General features: G+C 40.7%; 1 protein-coding gene across 2 annotated transcripts in view; it reads right to left on the bottom strand.

The window, feature by feature from the left end:
- cenpi (centromere protein I) overlaps positions 1-21,264 on the bottom strand; it is a 73,283-nt gene that overhangs the window by 12,116 nt on the left and 39,903 nt on the right. For both annotated transcript variants that reach the window (XM_073058167.1, XM_073058166.1), the window contains exons 14-17: positions 16,766-16,875; positions 14,794-14,929; positions 11,602-11,726; positions 6,540-6,588 (exon numbers count right to left, since the gene is read on the bottom strand). In XM_073058167.1, the coding sequence (XP_072914268.1) occupies positions 6,540-6,588; positions 11,602-11,726; positions 14,794-14,929; positions 16,766-16,875 (420 nt within the window). The remainder of the gene's footprint in view (positions 1-6,539; positions 6,589-11,601; positions 11,727-14,793; positions 14,930-16,765; positions 16,876-21,264) is intronic.

Raw genomic sequence — 21,264 nt, 5'->3', positions numbered from 1 at the left:
CCTCTCAGCTTACACTTATTTCAGGTTCCTATCCTTATTTTGACCTGTATGTGTCTTACTTGCCTCAGTAATAGTTCCAAAGTCCCAGCATGCATGCATTAAGTTGCTACATCCTTTTAGTTCCGTACTTATTAGCATGAAGTGCTGGTGGTAATCATGGGACAAAAACCTTCAAATGGCAACCATCTTTACCAGCATCTTCAGCTTCTCACTTTAACAGTTCACTGATCTACATCTGTTTCAAGGAAAGCTTCATTCCAGGCCCCAAAATAATTTAAAGTGTCCTGTCTCAACGAGGAACAACCAGTCACTCTAACTTCGGCTATAATGAAATGTTTTGGGAAATTGGCAAATGGCCCACATCAGCAGCAGCCTCCAGGACAATCTGGACCCCTTGCAATTGACATACAGTACATAGAAAATAGGTCTGCAGAGTGTGTCATCTCCCTTGCACCTCATTCAGACCATCTGTAACTGGCTTCTAAATTTTCTGACTGGCAGATCTCAGTTGATTAGAATTGGTCATAATAATCCATCTGAAACCTGTACAACCTTAAGAGAAAGGAGCAGAATTAGGCCATTCAGCTCATCAAGTTTGCTCTACCAATCAATCATGGCTCACTCATTTTCCTGCTGAGCCCCATTCTCTGCCTTCTCCCCATAACCTGCCAAAAAGCCAATCCATTATCCATGCTAGCATCTTTCCTGTATCTTGTTAAGCATCCTCATGTGCAGCACCTTTGTCTATCCCACATTTTATTTCTTCAAAGAATTCCAACACATTTGTCAGGCAAGATTTTCCCTTAAAGAAACCATGGTGACTACGGTCTATTTTTATCACGTGCCTCCAAGTACCTGGAGACCTCATCCTTAACAATTAATTCTAACATCTTCAAAACAGGCCCTAAACAGTCCTTCCAGGTGAGGCAATACTTGGAAATGACCCAATGTTGGGGTCATTTACTGTGCTTGGTGCTCCTGGTATGGCCTCCTGTACATCGGTGATACCCGACATAGATTAGGAGACCGCTTTGCTGAGCATCTACGCTTTGTCCGGCAGATCAAGGGGGATCTCCCTGTGGCCACCCATTTTAATTCTACTTCCTATTCCCATTCCAATATGCACTAGGGCAGGAATGGGTTCTCAATATTCCTGGATTTCAGTGCTTTAAAAGGGATGGGGGGGGGGTGGAAAGCAGAAGAGGGGTGGCATTACTGGTCAGAGATACTATTACAGCTACAGAAAGGGTGGGTAATGTAGCAGGATGCTCTTTTGAATCAGTATGGGTGGAAGCCAGGAACAGGAAGGGAGCAGTTACTCTATTGGGAGTACTCTACAGGCCCCCTGGTAGCAGCAGAGATACCGAGGAGCAGACTGGGAGGCAGATTTTGGAAAGGTGCAAAAATAACAGGGTTGTTATCATGGGTGACTTTAACTTCCTTAATATTGATTGGCACCTGATTAGTTCCAATGGTTTAGATGGGGCAGAGTTTGTTAAGTGTGTCCAGGATGGATTCCTGTCACAGTATGTTGACAGGCCGACTAGGGGGAATGCCATACTAGATCTAGTATTAGGTTAATGAACCAGGTCAGGTCACAGATCTGTCAGTGAGTGAGCATCTGGGGGACAGTGACCACTGCTCCCTGGCCTTTAGCATTATCATGGCAAAGGATAGAATCAGAGAGGACAGAAAATTTTTTAATTGGGGAAGGGCAAATTATGAGACTAAAAGGATAGAACTTGCAGGTGTAAATTGGGATGATGTTTTTGCAGGGAAATGTACTATGAACATGTGGTTGATGTTTAGGGGCCTCTTGCAGGATGTTAGGGATAAATTTGTCCAGTGAGGAAGATAAAGAATGGTAGGGTGGAAGAAACATGGGTGACAACTGAGGTGGAGAACCTAGTCAGATGGAAGAAGGCAGCATACACGAGGTTTAGGAAGCAAGGATCAGATGGGTCTATTGAGGAATATAGGGTAGCAAGAAAGGAGCTTAAGAAGGGGCTTAGGAGAGCAAGAAGGGGGCATGAGAAGGCCTTGGTGAGCAGGGTAAAGGAAAACCCCAAGGCGTTCTTCAATTACGTGAAGAACAAAAGGATGACAGGAGTGAAGATAGGACAGATTAGAGATAAAGGTGGGAAGATGTGCCTGGAGGCTGTGGAAGTGAGCGAGGTCCTCAATGAATACTTCTCTTCAGTATTCACCAGTGAGAGGGAACTTGATGATGGTGAGGACAATATGAGTGAGGTTGATGTTCTGGAGCATGTCGATATTAAGGGAGAGGAGGTGCTAGAGTTGTTAAAATACATTAGGACGGATAAGTCCCCAGGGCCTGACAGAATATTCCCCAGGCTGCTCCACGAGGTGAGGGAAGAGATTGCTGAGTCTCTGGTTAGGATCTTTACGTCCTCATTGTCCACGGGATGGTACTGGAGGATTGGAGGGAGGCGAATGTTGTCCCCTTGTTTGAAAAAGGTAGGAGGGATAGTCCGGATAATTATAGACCAGTGAGCCTTATATCTGTGGTGGGAAAGCTGTTGGAAAAGATTCTTAGAGATAGGATCTATGGGCATTTAGAGAATCATAGTCTGATCGGGGACAGTCAGCATGGCTTTGTGAAGGGCAGATTGTGTCTAACAAGTCTGATAGAGTTCTTTGAGGAGGTGACCAGGCATATAGATGAGGGTAGTGCAGTGGATGTGATCTACATGGATTTTAGTAAGGCATTTGACAAGGTTCCACACAGTAGGCTTATTCAAAGTCAGAAGGCATGGGATCCAGGGAAGTTTGGCCAGGTGGATTCAGAATTGGCTTGCCTGCAGAAAGCAGAGGGTCGTAGTGGAGGGAGTACATTCAGATTTTAGGGTTGTGACTAGTGGTGTCCCACAAGGATTGGTTCTGGGACCTCTACTTTTCGTGATTTTTATTAACGACCTGGATGTGGGGGTGGAAGGGTGGGTTGGCAAGTTTGCAGACGACACAAAGGTTGGTGATGTTGTGGATAGAGTAGAGGATTGTCGAAGATTGCAGAGAGACATTGATAGGATGCAGAAGTGGTTTGAGAAGTGGTAGATGGAGTTCAACCCAGAGAATTGTGAGGTAGTACACTTTGGAATGACAAACTCCAAGTCAGAGTGCAAAGTAAATGGCAGGATACTTGGTAGTGTGGAGGAGCAGAGGGATCTGGGGGTACATGTCCACAGATCCCTGAAACTTGCCTCACAGGTAGATAGGGTAGTTAAGAAAGCTTATGCAGTGTTAGCTTTCATAAGTCGAGGGACAGAGTTTAAGAGTCGCGAGGTAATGATGCAGCTCTGTAAAACTCTGGTTAGGCCACACTTGGAGTACTGTGTCCAGTTCTGGTCACCTCACTATAGGAAGGATGTGGAAGCATTGGAAAGGGTACAGAGGAGAGTTAACAGGATGCTGCCTAGTTTAGAGAGTAGGCATTATGATCAGAGATTAAGGGAGCTAGGGCTTTTCTCTTTGGAGAGAAGGAGGATGAGAGGAGACATGATAGAGGTATACAAGATATTAAGAGGAATAGATAGAGTGGACATCTAGCTCCTTTTCCCCAGGGCACCACTGCTCAATACAAGAGGACATGGCTTTAAGGTAAGGGGTGGAAAGTTCAAGGGGGATATTAGAGGAAGGCTTTTTACTCAGTGAGTAGTTGGTGTGTGGAATGCACTGTCTGAGTCAGTGGTGGAGGCAGATACACTAGTGAAATTTAAGAGACTTGACAGGTATATGGAGGAATTTAAGGTGGGGAATTATATGGGAGGTAGGGTTTGAGGGTCAGCACATCATTGTGGATCGAAGGGCCTATACTGTGCTGTACTATTCTGTGTTCAATGTTCTATCCATAGCCTCCTTCACTGTCATGATGAGGCCACACTTAGGTTGGAGGAAGAACACCTTATATTCCGTTTGGGTAGCCTCCAACCTGATGGCATGAACATCAATTTCTCAAACTTAGAGGTGTCTGTAACAACATTATGGGCTTTTTCTTGGTTAGTCAGGTGTACAATGGATGCAATCTCACTGTCTCTCCACTTGGGTGTGTGTGTGTGTGTGTCTCTCTCTCTCTCTCTTTCTCATCCGTCGATCTCGAGAGGCCTGGGCAGGGTTGTATGGGAGACTGGCAGTTGCCCAAGCTGCAGGCCTTCCCCTCTCCACGCCACCGATGTTGTCCAAAGGAAGGGCACTAAGACCCATGTAGCTTGGCACCGGTGTCGTCGCAGAGCAATGGGTTGTTAAGTGTCAAGGACACAAACACACTGCCTCAGCTGAGGCTCAAACCAGTGACCTTCAGGTTACTAGTCTGATGCCTTGCCCACCAGGCCATGCGCCAACACCTGGACAATAGTAATACTTATGTTAGACTGCTGTTTGTTGACTGCAGTTCTGTGTTCAACTCAATCATATCCTCAGTTCTAATCAAAAAGCTCCAAAATCTGGGCCTTCCTCAGCGGAAGACCAGTCTGTAAATCGAAAATAACATCTCTTCCTTGCTGAGGATTAACATTGGCGCACTTCAAGGATGTGTGCCTAGCACACTGCTCTCCTATGTCTACACCTGTGACTGTGTAGCTAGACACAGCTCAAATGCAGCTATAAGTTTGCCAATGATAACTATTGTTGGCAGAACTTCATATGGTGATGAGGTGTTGTACAGGAGCAAGATAGATCAGCTGGTTGATTGGTGTCATAGCAACAACCTTGCACTCAACGTCAGTAAGACCAATAAATTGATAGTGGACTTCAGGAAGGGGAAGTCAAGGGAGCACACAGCAGTCTTCATGGAAGGATCAGAAGTATTCATTCCCAAAGATGCTGCCTGACCTGTGAGTTCCACCAAGATTTTGTGCATGTTGTTCTTGATTAGTAAGGGTATCAAAGCTGATGAGGCTGAAGAAAAGGGTTGAGAGAGAATAAATCAGCCATGATCAAATTGTGGAGCATACTCAATGGGCTGGATGGCCCAACTCTGCTCCTATGTTATTGGTCTCAAAGGGGGCAGACAAGCTGTCAACAAAATGTTGGAATCCATATTAACAGCACATTTAATAATAATATTAGTCAAATCTACTGTTTCCTGAGCATGTACCACACAGGGTGGATCAACAGAAACTCATGGAAATCATAGTTTGAATACTCAAAACAATTTGATTAGGCATGTAAAAGATAGAGGATTAATTAAATACCAAGAAACAATAAATGGGTAGTTTGAGACCATGAGATATAGGAGCAGAATTAGGCCATTTGTTCCATTGAATCTGCTCTACCAGTTCATCATTGCTGCTCCACTTTCTTCTCAGCCCCAATCTCCTGCCTTTTCCCCATATCCCTTCGTGCCCTGACTAATAATTTGGAAGACTGTATCTAGTAGGTCTCACTGAGCTCAGTATCTTTGGCCTTTTGACAATATATGGTTTATATTAATAACTTCAATGAAAAGATAGTATCATGATTCAAAGCAGGTTTGTAAGTATGCTATGAAGATTTGAAGTTTCATAGTCTTATCCTGCTTTTTCTTTTGGTCTTACCTTTAAGAGAACTTAAAATCTCAGTGTTTGACCTAGCTCAATAAATTGGGACTGTTGCCAAATATACTGTAAGTTGCCAGGTGGTATACAAATTCAAACCCCTTCAAGGAGGATACAGGAATAAACATTTCCCTTCTGGCACTCAATTAAATATAATGTAATATTTACTTTAGTCATATGATACAACAAATCACTGAGTCATTTCAGTCTTTTCGTGAACTTCTAGCATTCATTTGTTTTCTCCCCCTCACAGCAATTTTAGATCTCATTCATCTCCCCTACTTGTACATCTCCCAGACATGCCTTTTAGTAACATCTAACCTTTATTATCTTTTTTCCTAGTCAGAACTAGCACCATTTTTCATTCAATCTCTCCAGTCTCTTCCCTATCACAGACTTCAGTTACTTCCATCCCTCCCAATTGTTTCATTTTCAACTGATAGCTACCAATAAAAGGTTATCCATCTATTACAGCAACTCTCTCCCCATTTCCACTCTTTTTAATTTTGTATTTCAGAATACTACAGTGAGTTTTATTGAACAAGTTGGTCATCTGTTCTCAAATTAAATCAGCTATAGTTAAAGGATAGTTTTGGGAGGCTGGGAACTAGTTTTATGATTTAGACATAGCAAAGTATTTGATTTACTTGCAGGCACTCACCTTCTAAGACTGATCACACTTATGATCAGTTTACAAAGCATTCTGGAAGGATTCAGATTTACACTTATTTAATAAATAAATAAAATAACCAGAGTTATTGGACTCACGGTAAACTTATCAATACTGATAACCATCCATGAGCATAATCTCATGATTATACGATTTTAATATACCATCAAATATGTGGGCTTCATACAAACTAAGTGATTAGTAAAACCAAAACAGCATTTCACTATTTTAAGAAAGCATCAGAACCACACTGCGATGCAAATCTGAAAGATACAATTTTGCAATTCTCAAAGGCTCTTCTGCTATAATGTCCTTACATTTTTGCTTGGATCCAAAGACTTCAAAGCTACAAGATTTGTACGATACCTGAAAAATAGAGAATTAATGTTTTTTCATACATTTGTATATTATTTGTACAAAAGTAAACTGCAGACAGAACTAAACTTCAAAAAGATTAAATATTTTCTTCCTACCTATTTTGTTCAGAAAGACTAATATTCAAAGAGGGTGCCTTATTCAGGTTGAAGAAAGGCTCAAGCTACTAACATTTCAAGTAAACATTCATTTATTGGAATTGATGAGACCAGTTTTAGTGAAACGTTATTGACCTGAAACATTATCCTAGTATATTTTTCTGCAGATGCTGCTGGCCTTGTTGAGTATTTTCAGTATTTTATTAATATAATTTTCTGTAAAATCTTGCCCTTTCTACCAAAGAAAAGGGCTTGAATATTTAATTAAACAGATGCTTTTAATCAGTATAGGGAAATGGAGAAGATTTGGATAACATTATTGGCCCACAAACTTTAGAAGACATGCCCAATGAAGAGTAAAGGGAGACAAAATATACAAAGCTAGAGTTATAGATGCAAAGATTACAAGAGAGGGAGGAAAATGTCAGCTTGGCAGAGGTTGCAGAGGTATGAAGACGCCAAGCCATGGAAAGATTCAAATGAGGAAATCTGTATCAAACCTTGATGCTTAAATGATACAGGAAAACAGAAAAGTGGCGTAGACAATAATACATATTTATTGGAAATAATCAATGTATATGAAACAAACACCTATAACCTGCCTCAATATTACTTGTTAGTGGTATCTGTTGATCAGCCTGAGCCAGCAAAATGCATTGAATCCCAAATTCAGATTCCCCTCTCTCATTAATATTAGAAATCCTGTTTTACATGCTTCCATTTTTTTTCATTTAATCGTGCTTACTAAGCTCCCACATATAGTGTTATTCGGGGTGATATCTATTATTATCAAACTTAGTTTGTTATTCCATAAAATTGTCAAGCATCTCAAGCACCTGTCTAACCAGCTAATTGGAAGTGGATAAATTAGCTTAGTGCAAGATATGATAGGACTGGGAATGCTGCTTTGCCTCAGCAGAAGCTTATGAAGTCACAGAAAATGAGCAAGCTTCACGCAGACAGCATCACAGGTCAGGATCAAACCTGGGTCATTGGAGCTGAGAGGCAGAAGTACTAATAGCTGTCCCACTGCACTACCATGAGTTGCAATAATTACCACTGAACTGTAAAGCTCAGTACCCCTGGAGTGATTGGACTACTTAGTATGCTCACCCAGAGCACGTTGCATGTTAAAGGCAGAAGGAGTATAGGCATACTAAAAAGGCTTTAGTCATGATCAAATAATAAAACTGCAACTAAGTAAGGCAGCACTAGAGAGACAGGCTGTAAGATGTGAATGTTTCAAGCACAAGGCAATCATTATGGAAATTGGAAGGTGCATTACCAGCTAACGTTGCCAAATAGAACTCAAAGAAATTGAGGAAGGTGAGCAGTGTTTCTTAAAATGAAAAAATACAAAAAAGGTTTCAAACAGGAGTTGCAGAGCCATTTGCATTTACAACCAAATTTAAAATTCCAAGTTTCTCCTCTGCTTTATGGGTTTTGAGGTACATAATGAAGGCAATACAAGGACCAAAACTCTTCCACATACAGTTTACAGGTCAGTTGAGTAACTTCGGGTTGGTGCACTGGTTCTACCATTTATCCAGAACTTCTTTGTTCATTCAATAAATGGCTAAGGTGGTTAATAGGCTGTCACTATCAACCCACATTTCTCCAACAATTAATTATTTTTCTTCCCATTTTTTATTTCCAAAGGCTTTCCCATCATCACTGAGTGGACTACAGTTGCCTGGCATAAACCTTTACCTTTTATTGACAAGGGATGACACATTTATTGTTTTCCACTTCTCTTGCACATGCCTTACATTGAGATCTGGAAGATTAGGAGCCCTCTTTCCCTCAGCAGCTATAGATTTATTTGACCCTGACCAGGTGACATTTACACTGAGGGCAGACAACCATTCCTGTATTCAATATTCACCCCATCCATTACCTCCATATTTTATTATTGAAATTTAAGCAGCATTCTCTTCCATGATAAAAACAAAATAATCATTTGGTATACATGCCTTGCCCTTTGCTCAATGCACAAATTTAATTTAGAATCAATTTGTCTCCATTGCTCTTAATATGTGCTTACTAAATAACTTGAAATCTCGAGTTAATAAGGGAAAGAGAGGTAAACCATAAATTCCACATTATTCTTTGTTAAGAACTTACAATGAACTTAAGATTTATCCAATCCGTTTTGGTTACGATTCCTACATGTCTACTACTGGAAATAGCAACTTTTCATGCATGTGTGTAGCTGAAAGATACGGTCAACAATTTGGCTGACTATGGACTTCCACTAGTCTGTAACATAGTGATCGCCAACCCGTCAATCGTGATCGACTGGTCAATCTTTGAGACTTTCCCAGTAGATCCCGAAAAAAAAAGGAAAATAAATACACAAATACTGTTGAGAGATTGTTTCCAGGTTGCGGGGTTTTAGTTCCGTTCTTTCTGCCCAGTGCGCATGTATGTAGCTCCCCCACCACACACTTGACTACACAGTGTATTTAAGTGGTCCCCAACCACCGGGCTGCGAGGAAACGATATGAGTCAGCTGCACCTTTCCTCATTCCCTGTCACGTCCACTGTTGAATTTGAACCTACGCAAGGTCATCAGGCGCCTAAACGCAGTGATACCCTCGCGCCAGGGATCACTGGTTGGCCTCGGGCAGCCGGTGGGAAATGCCATTGCTACCAGCCTGGAGCACAGACAGATGGACGCCGCCTCTGAACCTGTTTACCACACCGAATGTTCATGGGGAACCCGGTGCTAAAATATTCGCAGACAACCTAATTCGGCTTCAGTGTTTTGTAAGTAGCAGAGCAGCTACCTCGCTGCGATCTACTGAAGCAAACTTTTGTCGGCCGACAGATCCTACAAGGGGGGCGGGCGCGGGCCCTGACGCACTCCTCGCTCGGTCGGTCGCTCTCTCCGGACTGCGACCGTCTCTGGCCCTTACCTTGTCCTCTCACCCCACCCATGACCAGCCGCACCTGGCCAAGGCGGCTGGCGGTGGGCAGGCGGGAGGCTGGAGGCTGTCTAATGAGGCAATGAAGCCCTCAAAACTGCTTCGGTACCCTGAGTCCAAGCACCCTGCACTTAAAGACAAACCCACTGAGTTTTTTTCAGCGGAAAAATCTTGAGCAAACAGGACAGCAGCTGAGAGCCGAGAGGCACGAAAACTAAATTGCAGAACAGACTGGACATAAGGAACCTGCTTCAAGTATTGCTGTATTCCCGTCATGTTTAACCAACTGCCCCCCCCCCCCCCCCCCACCGCCGGCCGGTCCGCAAGAATATTGTCAATACTAAACCGGCCTGCAGCGCAAAAAACGGGTGGGGACCCCTGTTGTTCATACATTATTTCTACTTCCGGGCTGCGGGGTTTTACTTCCGGTCTTTTCTGCCCCCAGTGCGCATGCGTGTAACTAATCGATTTGGGGTCGATCTTGCTTTTCACTAAGGCCGAGGTAGGGGATCTTGGGCTTAAAAAGGTTGGTGACCACTACTGTAACAGGTACAAATGGAGATAAATTGTATTTGGGAGCAGAATATCAGCTATTTTTCTGATTCATGAACCAACAATTATCAAATTGCTACCCTCATTCCCATTGATTAATTCAACATTTACCAGAGTACAAACTCGGGGCCCCAGTCTATAACATTTTGCAGTGTTACGAGGTAGTATCTTATTTTACTAACTCACATCAATCAGTAAAGATACCAGGAAGATTACTTATTTCAGAAATTACAATCACCAAATAATAAAATCATTCTCTCTTATTTGAGATGAATCAATAGTGCATTCCTCCAACAGCATCTTAAATATAACAACAATTCAGAAGGTTATGAACATAAGAATTTTTAAGGGGCATAAGCTAATTTGCAAGTTAGTCTCTAGCTTAAATGGAATCAGAGTGATAGGGCTGAGGATGGGGCAGCTGATAAGGCAAAACTGCAGTCAGTGGAAAGAGGTGAAATAAAACAGAGCAAAATTAAAAAGGGTGATGAATACAGAAATAAAGGAATTATATTTGAATGCACATGGTATATGAAATAAGACCATAAGACATAGGAGCAGAATTAGGTTATTTGGCCAATCGAGTCTGCTCCACCATTTTATCATGGCTGATACATCTCTCTCTTAGCCCCAATTTCCTGCCTTCTCCCCATACCCCATCATGCCCTGACAAAGCAAGAACCTATCAACCTCTGCCTTAAATATACCCAATGATATGGCCTTCACAACCACCTATGAGAACAATTTCCAGATTCACCACTTTCTGGCTAAATGCCCCCTCATCTCTGTTCTAAATGGACGTCCCTCTATTGAGGTTGCGTCCTCTGGTCTTAAGATTCCCCCACCATGGGAAACATTCTCTCCATGTCCACTCTATCAAGGCCTTTCGACAATCAGTTTCAATGATATTTCCTGCTCATTCTTCTGAATTCCAGTGAGTACAAGTCCAGAACCATCAAGTGCTCCTCATACAATAAGCCTTTCAATCCCAGAATCATTGTAGTGAATCTCCTATGAACCTTCTCCGATGTCAGCACTTCCTTTCTTACACAAGGGGCACAAAACTGCTCACAATACTCCAAATGGGGTCTCTCCAGTGCGTTATAAAGCCTCAGCATTACATCCTTGCTTTTATATTCTAGTCCTCTCCTGACTAATATCTTTCTTGATATTTTCTTGGTTAGTCAGGATGTTAAAGGTCATGGGGAGCAGGCAGGAAAATGGGGTTGAGAGGACAATAAATCAGATGGTATGACAGAGAAGACTCGATGGGCCGGGTTGCAGGTAAGCATAAAGTATTTCCTCCCTGGTGGATACCACTGGGAGTTTCCTTATATGTATATTTGGATGACAAACTTTAGGATATTATGTGTATTTCACAAATATCTGATACCAGTGGGATGCAACAAAGAAGATAAACTACTTACCTATGCATAATGTGGCACAGCTGATTCAGAGTCACTGATTCCAAACTCAATAGTGCTGGATAGAAGATACCATCAGGTGGCATAATTACCATGGGTAGACCATATTTCAAATACATCTCAGAAACCTGAGAACAAAATATAATAGAACTATAACAGTATGAAACATCAAATGAAATTAAAAAGGGAGGATAAATTTCAAGTAAGTGCAGTATGAGCCAAGGGTCTTTAAGAGCAGAAAAATTTAGTCAAAAACACAGTTTTATGTCAAGATTGAAGTGTTAGCTTCCATGGTATTCTGTATGAATCACTAAAGACATATACTGTATAGAAAGTAATCACAAAGGCCAATGGTTATGTTCATATCTATTTTAAGATATATGTGTTTATAAGTAGAGATGTCTTTTTCTAAATATATAGAAATGGAAAGACCACTTCTGGAACCTTATGTACAGATGGGGGAAGCAGAGTTAGGGAGTACAGGCAAAGGATTGGTGTAGTCAGGCACGGTCCATGAACACCATCTCTTTATTCCTTTCTTATACTACTTATTTACTTTGCAGTTTATATTAATTTTATGTCTTTGCACACTACTACTACCACAAAAAAGCAACTTTACGTCATTTAAGACAGTGATAATAAACCTTATTGATTCTGATTAACTTGTGCAAACACCTTCACCTTCTGGTGGTGGTAAACATGTATTAGAGTGAATGCAGGACCACTTAGCATTAAAGGGGAAAACGTGCCACAAGGCAGAGGTGGAGAAGGTCCTTAATGAATACTTTGCTTCAGTGTTCACCAGGAAGGGACCTTGACAAATGTGAGGTCAGCATATAGGGCAAACTAATATGCTGGAATAAGTCAAGTTTAAGGAGGTAGTATTGGAGCTTCTGAAAAACATTAAGATAGATACTTCAATGGGGCCAGATGTGATATAACCCAGATTACTATGGAAAGTGAGGAAAGAGATTGCTGGGCCATTTACTGTGATAATCTTTTCCTCTCTGGCCACAGGATAAGTATCAGAGGTTTAGCAATGGCAAATGTTGTTCAAGAAAGATAATAGGGATAATCCTGGGAATTATAGACTAGTGACTCTTATGTCAGTGGTGGACAAACTACTGGAGACAAGAATTATGAGCATTTTGAGAAACATTACCTTATTAAGATAGTCAACAAAGCCTTGTGTAGGGCTGATTGTGTCTCACAAGCCTAATTAAGTTTTTCAATTAAGTGTCAAAACAAATTGATGAAGGCAGGGCAATAAGATGTGGTGTGCGCAGATTTTAGAAAGGCATTTGATAAGGTTTCCCATAATAGGCTCATCCAGAAAGTCATGAGATCTTTGGGGATTTGGCTGACTGAATTCAGAATTGGCTTGCACAGAGAAAGCAGAAGGTGGTAGTAGATGGAGGGTATTCTAACTGGAGACTGTGACCAGTGATGTTGGGCAGTGATCTGTTCTGGGACCCCTGCTCTTTGTGACTTTTGTACATGACCTGGATGAGGAAGTGGAGGGGTTGGTTACTAAGTTTTCAGATGATACGGAGTTAGGGGGTGTAGAGGATGTTGCAGGTTACAACAGAATTTAGACTGGATATAGAACTGGCCAGAGAAGCAAGAGGTGACATATTCTGGAAGATCAAACTTCATGACAGAGTACATGGTTAATGGCAGAATTCTTAGCAGTGAGGAGGAACAAAGCAGTCGTGGGGCCAAAGTCCATAGATCCTTCAAAGCTGCTGTGCAAGCTGATAAGATAGTTAAGAAGTCATATGGTGCTCTGGTCTTCATTAGTAGGGAAACTGAGTTCAAGAGCAGCAAGGTTATGTTGCAGCTCTACAGAAGTTCACATAAATCACACTTAGTGTTCAATTCTGGTCACCTCAATCTAGGAAAGATGTGTAAGTTTTAGAGAGGGGGTATAGAAGATTTATCAAGATGCTGCCAAGATTAGAGAACATGTCTGATGAGGAAAGACTGAATGAGCTACAGCTTTCTTCTTTGGGGTGAATAAGGATGAGAGGAGTCTTGATTGAGATGCATAATATTATGGGAAGCATAGATAGAATGGTCAGCCAGCAGCTTTTCCCCCCAGGTCTTAAAAGACCAATGCCAGAGGACATCCATTTGAAGTTAGTGAAGAAAGGTTTAGGGGAGAGTAGTGGATGCCTGGAACACACTGCCGGGGGTGGTGGTAGACACAATAGGAACATTTAAAAGATAGATGCAATTGTAAGAAAAATGGAGGATTAAGGGCTGTGTAGGAGCAAAGTATCAGTTTGATTGTGGAGTCTATGTCAACATAAAATAGTGGGCCAAAGGGCCTGAACTATTTTATGTTCTATGATAATTTATGCTAGGAACATAGATGACCTTTTAATGAAACTTTCACACCTAGATCCACTTTTAACAAAATATTTCACAGCAATCCCTGTCTAGAAATTGGCAATTCAAGACCATCTATAATCAAATATATTAAATAAATCAGATAGTTTATAATCAGTCCAACATGTTTAAACCCACCCAACCTAACCAGCACTCGACGCGGAGTCTTGCAGGTTACAGCTCATGATGTATACATACACTATTTCTGCATCAATCATCCTTTTCGGCAACAAATTTGAGACCCCATCAACCTCTGTGCAAAAACAAAGTTCACCCATCTCCACTTGAATCATTCTCACAATTACTTTAAGTTTGTCTCTATTTTTGATCGTTTAGTTGAAGGAAATAAGGACTTACTATTCAGTTCAGCCTGGGAATGTTGGAAAGCTCACGAGGTCAGGGAACATCAATGGAAAGAGAAAAAATGTCACTATTTCAAGTTGATGACCTATTATAAAATATTGTCTTTTTTCATGTTTCTCATAACTATAGCCCATATTTCAGAATAATTGCTAGTGACAGAGGAAAAGGGAGGATAAATTGATTAAAGAATCTACTGAGATTCCAGGTAATAGATCAATAGGTACATTCAGTGTCAGAGAAATGTATACAATATGCATACTTAAATTCTTTTTCTTCGCAAACATCCACGAAGACAGAGGAATGCCCCAAGAATGAATGACAGTTAAATGTTAGAACCCCAAAGCCCCTTCCAAATTATATTTTTTTCACCACTCAAATTGTACTTCATTTATCAATAACCTAAACGCAGAAAAGTATTTTCTGATCACAGGTTCTGCTCACCAATTCATAGAAGTTGAGGATGAAGTGCAACAACAGACTGTTGTAAGCTTCTAGCTGTAGCGATACTGTAAACATTCTTGCACTAAATTCCACAAGTTCAACAACAGAATTCATTAATCCAGAAAGGAAGGAGCTCCTGAAAGCACAAACATATTAATAAAACCTTTTAGCGTGGATAGTAAATCAATTTATCTCAAAGCAAACATGTTCAGGTAGAGCTGCAGAAAGATATCTGGAAATTTCCTTTGAACAATATTTCTTGGCTTTGAACCAAGTGTCCCAATTTAAGCCACTGAAAACATGTTTCCCCATCAGGTATAATTGTAAGAAGAATCATCTCTGGCCTAAAGGTTCTTAATACCCAATTTAGAAGAGGCCTTTCTTCTCTTAATTATAGATGCTTAAATCTAGGTTAATATTCAAAGCAATAATGAATTTAGTAAATTTTCCAAAACATACATACTAATATATGTTTAACAAATTTTTTTGTAAATGCACAATGAATGAAACATGAATAAGTGATAATTCAAATCTTGCATGCAGATAAAGCTACAAAACATAATAAAAAGGAAATTATTTAATGTAATTTACCATTCACAGTTCAGATCAAGTTAATTTTCATTAAGACAACCACTTCTGGAGGTTTAAAGCGCACTTGGAAACTGTTTGCCAATTACAGTTGTGCTGATCATTTACCACAGTGGTTTAAAACTAATTACTTAATCCTGCACTCTTACTGCAGAACTCCACCGTAACCTGCCAAACATCTTTTCTATTTTACTTTAAAAAAATATTTCAATTTCCATTTCATCTATATTTTATTCCACAGAACACTTACAATAATACATTAGTTGAAAAATGACGTTTGTTTCTGTTTAAAACAAAAAAGATGCTGCACTGTGCTGAGTTTCATCATAATGTAATATGGGCATCTTGACTTGAAAAGGCAGTCCAGAAAGAAAATTAAGTAGTCAATGTCGATGCCTAAAATTTCCAATCCAGCCAAAAGAAGTTGTAAATTAATCCATATTGTTCAAGCCATAATGTTTGAAAACAATGCATGGTTGTCTTTCAAATAACATTATGGGAATACATCCAGTGCCAGTTAAATGTTGCATTAAACAATCCTTTGCTCTAAATTCATTCAAATGAACTATGAATGGTAGTTAGAATTAAGCTAGCAATCAGACCTCTAACATTACCTGTGGTGGCAAGAGATGCTGCGGCCTACAAGAAGATGACAGAAACCTAAACAGTCGCATTTTGGCTGCAATTACAAGCTACACAACAGCTATTACATACAGCTCAAGTTTTGTTTTTGCTTGTCTCAGTCAAAACTTTGCAGCAAGCTAGCAGTCACCTTACGTCCTGATTAAAGGTAGACAAAGGAAGAATATGGTAACAATGATAATCCATATATACATGACAAGTTATGTAGGTTCCTCCTTCACTCCATCTAGCCCTTGCTCTTGGCAGTTTCTTGTTTGAGTTTGTTATCAGCAAGTGATTTCTGATACAATTTCACAACATGCATCCAAGGGAGATGGCAAAATCAGTTACACTAGTAATATCTAAGAGGCCTTTAGACTGGCACATGAGCAGGCAGGGAATGGAGGACGAGATGCATTTATTTTAAATTGGCACCACGATCAGCAGAGAAATCATGTGCCTGTACTTGTACTATACTGCTGCATGTTCCACAATAGGGCAGTGTTGCTATTTTTTTCTTCTCTAATACAGGATTACCTACACTAATTTCAACAATTCTCCTGTCTTCCTGCCCAAGGTAAGTAAACTATGACCTCACATTATCCTAATTTTATTGGTTTTGCTAAACATTGTACAATTTACATCCACCAGGCAAGTAATTAATAATGTAAACATAAGTACCAAAAAAAAAAGCCTAAAATTGCAGTGTTCATACAACAAGGCAAACAATAATTTCCTCTGGAATTTACTTACTCATACTTACAGAGGACTCTCTGAATCACTGGGCGACTCTCTATCCATCTCTGTCACATATACAGAGTACCAGGTCAGCCAGTTTACCAGTAGATTGGTGATGCTCTCAATCACACTGCACTGTACAGAAATATAGCAGGCAAGATGAGAAATCAAGAAATAACATGCTTTTAATTTATACAAATTTGAATCTCATTCTCCTACCCGTCAAAATGAAAAAGTAACATTTATACAAAGGCTTGGATTTGATTTGGAACAAATCTCTATTTATACAACCTTCACTTCAAAACTTCACACACACAACAAAAGTACTTCATCTGCACTTAAAATTGAAAATATAACAACCATGTTATAAAGTGAAGAACTAAATAATATGTGCTTCTACTGTTTGAGTGATAAATAGGAGAATATTTCTTCATATTGTTTACATCTGAGCGAGTTCTCCAAGAGAGGGAGCACCTTCAGTATTGAACAAAACACCCATCCCCCTCTGCTTTCTACTTTCAAGATCAATTATTGAGCATGTCGTTGCTTTCCAAGTGAAGTTTAGTCTTTCACACAATTTGATCTTTAAACTTGTGTATTAATTCTAAGTTTTGCCTTACCACAGTTCTTATCAAAGTCACAAATTAGATCCCACAGGACTAAAGGTGGCAAAACTTTCCACCACATTATATCAGAAAATTAACTAAATCCCAGCCTCCCATGCATTTCTGCCAATATCCAGCTAGATGGCACTGCAGTTAATGCCTGCCATTCTTATTCAGTTACAAGATTACATGCAATGACTTCTCTTTCTCCAGCATGATAACAGCTAACTTCTAAGCATCTTCATTAGCTTCCTGCTAGTTCTCATCCAATTATTGCCATAAGGGTATATTAACAAAAAAAAACATGTTGGTCTTCAAACACATTGGGACAATACCCAAATGTTAAAACAACCACTCTCAGGCTCTGCCGTCATATAGTGTCTAATAATTCGTCTTACGTCCAGAATTAATGGAACAGAGATTTTCTGCATCAATCTATTCCATATAAACACCATATTGACAATGATGCAACCACAGCCAATGCCGTGAGTCCCTGTTCATCATCATCCATCTTGCTGGGTCATTCGAGATCAAACAGAACAATTCACAATCTTGATGTCACATTGATCTCTCAATAAAGTTCCAGGTACAAATATACCATCACAACAGCATCCAATTCCTACATCCTTAATGCCATGACTCTGCTTATTTACCAAAGATATATTGTTTAATACATTGTGAGTTTGCTTAATTTCTTTGAAGACAAGAGGGATCAAGGATGGCATGAAAGAAGTAGTTTTATGGACTCAATTTTCCCAAACAGCACACAATGTATGCACACTTTTGAGATGCTCTGGATTCAACAACATTTTCCATAGATGTTGCCTGGCCTGCTGAGTCTCTCCAGCATTTTGTGTGTGTTGCTTTGGATTTCCAGCATCTGCAGATTTTTCTCATTAATATTGTCCAAATGTTTAGGCTTGGAGAATTATTTTGAGAACACAACTGAAGATTTGGGTGAAAATATGTCACTGGTCATTCCAAGGATGTGATGCTTGGTATGTGCTCCAATTTCTATGAAGCCTGTGATGTCCATAAGAACACTGAAGCTCATCTTAATTGCATGGGGAAGTCTAATGTGGTATGAAAGAACACTAACCCATCGGGGCTGCTGTCTTAAGAGTTGAAGAAGTCCACACTCCCAATCAACTACTAGCTCAGCAGGCAGTGATGCTGCCTCATCGTTCCAGGAACCTGTGCCTGATCCTGACCTCTGTGCTGCCTATGTGGAGGTTCCAGGTTCTCTGAAACTGGTGTAAATAGGGTAGGGAGGCAATGAGAATCAGAGTGGAGTTCATGAGAGTGAATAGCTTACAGAGAAAGAAATGGGGAAAAAGGATTAATGGAACTGGCATAGTTCCAAAGGCTGTCATTGACTTGATGGCCAAATGCCTTCTATGCCACAGGTAAATATGAAACCACCTGACTGACCATCTACTCCAACAGGTTATTTGTTAAACCATTCCTCTACACCTTCTCCAAAATCAGCTCTTACTTGTTTTGCATGCTCTCCTGTTAGTGTTACCGATATCTGCACGAAGTGGAGTATCAAAGGCCCTTCAGCAGGCCAGAAAATTTCTGTCAGCATTTATTGAGAATTCATGTCTTTGTAAGTCACAAATCTGGTAGAGTTCAAAAAGATATAGATTCAGGTTCTCATTTCATACAACACTGGCCTGTCAGAAATTAACCAACCACTGATGTTGGAAATTGCTCAAACTGCAACAAATGATGATAACTATAGCATAACAAGTATAAATCAACAAATGACTAGCCATTTAAAGGTATATATATATATCAGATACCAACAATACAACAACCTAGAAGAAAAAAAGAACTGCCCACAATAATAGTAAAAGACAAACAGGACAAAAATAAAATTTGGAACAGAAAAAGGCGCTAACGGATTTTCCGGTGACGTCATCGTCGAGAATGGCAGCTTAAGTCACTAGCTCCTCCGGAAAAATGCATATTAAGCCCCATTAACCCATCAAATATAATATTTTAAGAAAAATATTTGAACTGAAAAGAGGGGCAAAAATGGGGAGAAGAAATGGAAATAAAAAAAGCGACACTGCGGAGCCTGTGTCCGAGAGGAGTGCAGCGAGCGGCTCTCCTACCCGACCGCGTGCTAGCGAGGCAGCTGCTGGGCCTCATTCAGATGAAGCGGCGAATGTCTTCGAAATCCTGAAAGAAATAATGGAGGTCCAGAAAGATATAAAGCAGCAGCTCTGTGATATTAAGGCACAGCTCGCCAGCGTTAATCAAAAAATAGCAGTGGCAGAGACTCACATTGAGAAGGTGGAAGATCGCATTCAAAACGTGGAACAGATACTGAGCAAGACAATAAAAATAATACATCACCAAGAAGGTAAACTGCTTGATCTGGAGGGAAGATCACGGCGGAAAAATATCAGAATCTACAACGTTCCCGAAAGAGCGGAGGGCCCGTCTATGATGGAGTTTGTCGGAAAGTTACTGCGGGACGTGCTGGAGCTTCCCCCAGCTATGAAGCTGGAAGTCGAAAGAGCGCACCATGCGTTAGTCCCAAAACCTACCCAGGATAGAAAGCCACGCTCAATTATAATTAAATTCCTTCGGTACAGCACCAAGGCGGAGATTCTACGAAGGGCCTGGGGTAAGAAGAGAGTGTTTTTAGAGGATAAATTAATATATTTCGACCAAGATTACCCCCCCCCCCGCAGTCCTCTAGAAACGCAAAGAATACTCTGAAGTAAAGCGAGTATTAAAGCAAAATAAGATTAGATTTCAAACTCTGTACCCTGCTAAACTTAGAGCGTTTAATGACAACGGGACACAGCTGTACCAGACAGTAGAAGAGGCGACTACAGACATGAAGGCCAGAGGGTTGCCCGTCAGCATGACCAAAACACAAGAAAGCCTGACTGAGGAATTGTCCCACTCGGCTTGGGAAATAGTGCGAGAAACGAGAAGGCAGCAGACGGGAGGAGGCCGGGAGAAACATATCAGGAAGAGACTGGGAGTTTCCCAAAGACAGTCCTCATCCCCTTCAGAAGAGCCATAAGGTTTGGCTAACTTTAAAAATGTTGAGAAGCTAAACAGAAGCAAAAGTACACGGTGATATACCTATCTTGAGAAATACTTATTATAATGTGGATTTTATATTACTTAGTTGTTATTCTTTATTCGCTCACTTACTCCTTTTAGTAGCTTCATTACTGAGATGTCCACCGAACACAGGTAACACAGAAACAACAATGGATAGACAACCAGCATGAAGCAAAGCAGTTTATACGTAAATGAAGGAAGAGAAAAATATCAACAGGGTGTGAAGCGGAAGTCAAATAGTTAACAAGAATAGGGAAACAAATACTTATTAAAATGACCTTCATTGTCTCCATTTTGTACGGTTAAGAGTGCGATCAATACTTATAATAGTGTATTCATTTGCTTTTTGGAATATAGATGGTTGGGGGGGGGGGAATAAAGAGCAGTTATAGCACATCTCTAAGCACTTGCAGTGGCAGTTGGTGAACAGGCTTTTTTAACTGCTGCAGTCCTACAAGTGAAGGACTACATTTGTGCCAGGAGGAAAAAAAATGAATAAACACATTTCCAAGTCAGGATGGCATACTAATTAGTTTGGCAACTGACATGAGGGAGATTTTGTTGTGGCATCCGTCGGTCTCGAGAGACCATGGATCTGCGCCTGGAGTTTCCAGGGCGCAGGCCTGGGCAGGGTTGTATGGGAGACCGGCAGTTGCCCAAGCTGCAGGCCTTCCCCTCTCCACGCCACCAATGTTATCCAAGGGAAGGGCACTAGGACCCATGCAGCTTGGCACTGGTGATGTCGCACAGCAATGTGTTGTTAAGTGTCTTGCTCAAGGACACAAACACGCTGCCTCAGCTGAGGCTTGAACCAGTGACCTTCAGTTTA

This window comes from Hemitrygon akajei, chromosome 10 (assembly GCF_048418815.1).
Source record: "Hemitrygon akajei chromosome 10, sHemAka1.3, whole genome shotgun sequence".
NCBI lineage: Eukaryota > Metazoa > Chordata > Chondrichthyes > Myliobatiformes > Dasyatidae > Hemitrygon > Hemitrygon akajei.
This window is presented reverse-complemented; position numbering and strand designations above follow the sequence as displayed.